This window comes from Barbus barbus (genome assembly GCF_936440315.1).
Source record: "Barbus barbus genome assembly, chromosome: 16".
NCBI classification, from domain to species: domain Eukaryota; kingdom Metazoa; phylum Chordata; class Actinopteri; order Cypriniformes; family Cyprinidae; genus Barbus; species Barbus barbus.
The window spans coordinates 18,102,428-18,108,230 of record NC_136744.1 but is presented as its reverse complement, the minus strand read 5'-3'; the positions used below and the strand labels follow the sequence as shown (position 1 = coordinate 18,108,230).

Below are 5,803 nucleotides of genomic sequence, written 5' to 3'. Positions count from 1 at the left end.
TATCTTCTTGTATGTTCCACAGAACAAAGAAAGATTGGGAACGACATTAGAATTGTAATTTTTTTAACAATTTTGGAAAAGTGCATATTAGAACAGAACATAATTAGACAAAAGACGTCAGTATCCTAAGGTAAATTTATTACGGGTTTTTAAATAAATATTTCCATCATTAAAATTATTTTACACATCCTCAAATAAAAATATATTTATATTTGTATAAAAAAAACGATAAACAAAATGCAATAAAGAACAAAAGCTTTTCCTACAGTCCATACAATGCATTTATACACCTTGGAATTTACCGTTTAAACCATGGTAGGAAACCTGCGATAATCAAAATGTAGCTGCCACATTTAAATATGTATTTAAAGCTCTATTTGCTTTAACCGTGTTAATTTCCAGAGAGTTCCAGAATCAAGAACCAGAGAGGTTACTGAGAGATGAGCTGGGTATCTTATCACTGGGTGGTCGAGAGGTGCCCCGGCTGCCTGTGTAACCGAATACAGCCTTGTGTTGTCAGTGCATTCTCTCAGGCCCTTCAAGTCCCCTTGAGCAGCAATACAAAGAGTTATAAATTACTCTAAAACCATCGAAATCAAATGAAACCAAAGCAGAACAAGAGAGGATAGACGGATGAAGTCCACGTACTACTAAAATGCCAGCACTTAGATGTCCTGTGCTTTGCTTTTCTACACCCTTACACAGGTCAGTACTAAAAGTCAGGGGTACAAAAATAGATCTCTTTTTTTTTCTCGAGATGTTTTTCTTCTTTTTTTGTTATTTCTGAAAATTCATAAAAAACTAAAGGTTAGGTATATTGTTGCTCAGTACAAAAAAATGTTTGTAGGAGTCCACAAGAGGAGTCTGTTCATTGTTTGAGAAAGTCTCCCGCTCTCTGTCCTCTCTTTTTCTCTGGCTTCACTCTTCAACGCTCTCCTGAGGAGCGGGTGCGTTTAGTCCGTCTGTTGAAAGGGTAGTTGATGAAATCAAAGGGTCTGTGCTCTGCGATTTGGTGTCCCTTGGGCAGCCTCTTCATGAAGTGGACTTCCCGCTGGTGTTGCCTGGTTTTGGAGCCCTTGCGGGGTCTGCCTTTGCGTGTGAAGGCCATGTACCAACCTTCATACTTCACATTCTGTAGAGCTGTGTAGTTGTTCTCCAGGACTATCTCTGTGAAAATGCAGTCTTTGCCCTGACCGTTTCTCTGTGAGGACAAGATAAAGACAAAATTTTAGCTTCTGATTGATGTGAAATATGAAGCTTATCGAAAAGTATTTTGGAAAAGGTCTGCTCCAGTTTACATAGGACTTCCCCACACGCACACGGCATATGCTTAAGTCATTACGATCCCAGATCAAGAGGGAGAAATGACAGCAGAAGCCAATGACTTTCCCCTTTCAGTAAACACCAGTGCGGGTTCATCATCTGTGAAAAATAGTTCTTCTACTGTTCATTATATAGGCATTATGTTGAGTCTAGAAGGTATTACGGTAATATTTTACTTTCTCCAGGACATTGAACAATATAAACACTATATGGTAAAGCTAGTTTTGCCTTTAATATAGGCATCGCATCATTGTACGTTCATAACAACAGGACCTTTAAAAGTTATCCGGCCAGTAAAAGCAAACGAGGTAAGCAGCCAAACCAGGAGTCCAAACCTTTCCCCAGCCTCTTAACAAAATGGCCTGTTAAAAATCTCAAATCCAAAACGCTTGCATATCAACCAATAAAAAACAACAACAGAAAAAAACCCTCTCTCCTGCAGGCTGTCGTTGGGCGGCCAATATGTCAGATAGCATAAGATCAGGGGTGCCAAGCAGATGGTCCACCTGGCAGGGTGCTGGGAGGTGGGGGCCGAACCTCCATCCCACTTTATTACCATTCACAGCAAGGAGAAGGCACAAATCCACATTGGAACAAGAGTAGCCAGCTAAAAAAGGAAGAATGATCCCATTCTTCACACTCGATTTTACTCACTGCAACCAGGAAACGTCTGGTGCCTACTGTAAGATAAAAATCATACTCTTGTTTGATTATTGGAAGGAACTCCTTAATAATCGTAAAATCAGGAACATCCACAAGCAATTGAATGCTGAAACTACTACATGACTACATGAGTGATGTTTCTGAATTTCTAATTTATCTGATCTTTCTCTTCTTATTCTCATTCATCAAAAACCTTTCAATCCAAACAGAAAAGTGACTGAAACATATGCTGTGTGTGTATAACAGAATATGTAAACTGAGCACTATTATTAGTGAAATAATTCTTATATAATGACTTTTTCCTCATACCTTGCCAATCAGTTTCCCTCTTCTGTTCATACAGATGTAGAATCCCGTTTCAGCTCCTTTAATTCGAACTCGACTCCCAAATGTGTCCGTCTCCACTATGAGTTTGGCTGGAAAAAGGAAAGAAGATTTTTTTATTAGATGTTGTGACTTGGAAAATCTAAATTACAATCAGTGGGAAAATTTGCACATATGCACACTGACATAAATATGTGAAATCTAAAGGGATTACTCTTTAGGATTTATGTAAGCTTAAATTCTAGCAGAATGATAAAAACATATGCACTTCAATTCTTCTGGAAGGAACCAAAGGCTTCCTGGCAGGACTTTCAACTTTTTACCTTTTATGTAAGTACACAAACAATATGTGAATTGTTATCATGTCATCCATGTACCAAAAAATAAACAAGGAACTTTTAAATATCTGAGTTAAATGCACCATTTAAAAATACAAATATACAATAATACTTTTAAAAATCGCTTATTTATTTATTTTTTTATTCATTATTAAATGTACAACAGCTCAGGTGTATTATAAGAAAATCAAGGCAGTGTTTGCAGGGAAACTGACTTTCCATGATAGATATTCTCCATGCCAAGAATTAGCACTTGCAGCCATTCACTGATTCAGCCCCTGTACTCTGAGTGATCGTTAAGAGTTACGGTTCAAATGGAGGGGGTCAGATAACCTACTTGTGAAGAGCCTAACCACAAGCCTAGAGCCGGAGCCAGGCACTGGCCCAAACTAACAGCCCTGCTGTCTCTACAACATGCTCAGGTGACATGGATGTCACCAAAACCATGCAGAGCTAGAGCCAGGCTTCCAAAAATACCACAACAGAGCTGGTAATAATTGGGTTTGCACGTGGAGAAACTACATAAGTGAGAGCTACAAATAAAGGAGATCTGATTTAGGTAAAGTAACAAATTAAATATGTAAGTGAATTGTTTTTATTCTGTTCGTAATGTTTATCTGTTTGAATTTTTTTGTAAGGAGCTTTTACAATATTTTAACTTGTGATTGTATAAATGATCATATTAAACTAATAGAACACTTAATCACTGATGTATGATTTTATAAAACCAAAGATACACATTAATCATAAAACTGATCCTGGAAATACTTAAAACATTTAGAATTAGGCTCTATGAGATCTGTCATCAGGACCGAATGACCGTAGAAAGCAAACGTGAGGGTCAGAATTCGGCTAGACATATTTTCATCCTGAGCTGGTCGGGAGAGGAGGGGAACGTTCTTCAGGAAATGTTCAGAAGGTTGAAGTAAGATGAGTTCTAATGGCTCTTCCAGACCTGCGCGTCTCTCTAGAGACTCACCTTCAACAATCTAGAATCCATTTAACATTTTTTGCACTCCACTGCTTTTTTAACTTCGCCAACTGACCAGATGCCCAACAATTCAAATGCAGTGTACCACAGAGATCCACAAAATAAAAAGAAACATAAATACAGTTCCAGTTAGATCCAAAAATGGCATTTACATATTGATATCATCTATAGTTCATCTTTCAAGACCTTTTCATTCTATTTCTTCAGACAACATCTTTAGACACTTGAAATCTATTAGAACCTACAATGAAATGGCTTTTTGATCTCTAAAGAACAATACAGTGAACTCAAGACCCCATATAGCTAAAAAGACCCACTGAAGAACCATATTAAACATGCTCTGTAATGTATTTAGCAAAATATTTACATGCAAAACGCATTTAAAATGATTCCTCAAAACACCAAAGCGTCACAGAAGGTTTCATGGTTTGTGTAAATAGATTACATGATTTTGTGCAAGATAAATAATGAGATGCTCTTACCATGAGCGTCACCATCCTCGGCCATTGCGTTGATTTTCTTGTTGGCCAGAACTTGCACGTGCTTGCCACTGGTTCGACTGTACAGCTGGTAGGTCCGGATTAGTCTACGGCTGACCCGGTCCGTCACCTTACTTTGCTCACTCACATGCTGTGTAAAATTAGGCGGGGACTGAATGGTTACCTGTCAGAAATTAAATACCATATAATCAATACCTGCACAAATTGCTTCATCATTCGTTCATACGGGGCTATAAATTACACCGCGCTCCAATATAATCATTTAAAATAGGCCAAATGCAATCGAAATGAGAAAACGTATTCATTTTTAATTTTGGATTTTAGAAAACGAAATGCGCTATTAAGAAAAGTGTTGTTTGTGGCTTAAAATAAATTACATTTCAAGCCAAACTGTCCTAAACGCTTAAGTCGAGCCCTTTATGTTATTATGTCCCCACGACATGTTTCATCACTGACTCAAGGCTGGCATATACTTCACGCGCTCATGCCCACGCGCCTGTGCCAGTATGTTGTTACCTGCCAGGTTACAGCGCCCACTGTGATACCCATCTGATAAGAACATCCTCTCCCATCGCACTTTTAGTTGCTTTTAATTTAACGGCTATACGTGCATTTCTATGCAAAACAACTGTATATATAAATATAATATAAAAAATATAATTCTTAATTTAGGAGCGCGCGCACTCTGTAGTTATATTATTTAGGCTAAGTATGGAATTTAAATATTAGAGTAATAGTGCTTTACAGTTTCTCTAACAATATGTGTAGGTAAATTAAAATAAGAAGCATTTAATAAAATGGCAGTAAAAAGCATAAAGATGTTGCACATACCTGAGCATAGTAGCAAAACGCAAAGAGGTGAAGAAATCTGCAAGAAGAGAGAAAATCTCACATTAGACTCTGGAAAGCGAAGCAGTTAATGTTTGCAAACACATAATAAAGGAAATATACTTACAGATAACTCAATCGTGATGGTATGAGCCTCATGTTGCTGAAATGGAAGGGCCTTACAGAAAAAAAAATGTGTGTAATTTGCAAAGATTTAAAAAACAAAAATCAGATTTCCCCGTTAAAATGTATAAAGTCCTGCGCTGGTATCCAAACTGTGACTCGCAACATATGATGAACAGATCAACTGGCAAATTACGAGATCTGCTGCTCAGAGGCAGAAAAAATGTCCAGGATTTTTTTCAGACTGACACCGGTGACAAGTATAAGCACTAACTGGATTTCCTTCATAAGAACGAGAATAACAAATAAGTGCACTTAACGCAAAACTCACAGCATGTAAACGATTTACTTTTCAAGTTTTAGCGAGAGAGCTTTTGATGCACCTAATCATACAGACTCAAGTCCCGTGCTGTCCATGAAGGTGAGGAGCGCAGCAGAAATAGATCCTTTGCCGTTTGATCCAGTCTGACTCCTGCGTGAATGTCAGTCAGAGGAGGCAGGACAGTGCATCTGATGAGCTTTCTTCAAGAAGCAGTACTGCTGGACTCTCTTATCCCCTCCTCTTCTCCCATTGCCAGGCAGTCTCCAATGTCAACCCCTCTCGCGTTAAAATGGTAGGGTTGGTCCTGGAGGAACAAGCCCCCTTTTCAATAGAACAAAAGCAGGGGGGTCTCACCCAAACCCCCACCCCCGAACCATTTTTAAATATGCCT

General features: G+C 38.3%; 1 protein-coding gene across 1 annotated transcript; it reads right to left on the bottom strand.

Moving 5' to 3' along the window:
• Positions 1–925: 925 nt before the first annotated feature.
• On the bottom strand, positions 926–5,126 carry LOC306882019 (fibroblast growth factor 8-like; the record flags this gene model as incomplete). The annotated part of the gene is made up of 5 exons (XM_079436446.1): positions 926–1,201; positions 2,296–2,402; positions 4,122–4,302; positions 4,971–5,007; positions 5,095–5,126. The coding sequence occupies 5 exons, from the start codon at positions 5,124–5,126 to the stop codon at positions 926–928; spliced, it is 633 nt and encodes a 210-aa protein (XP_079292572.1).
• Between the last annotated feature and the right edge of the window lie 677 nt (positions 5,127–5,803).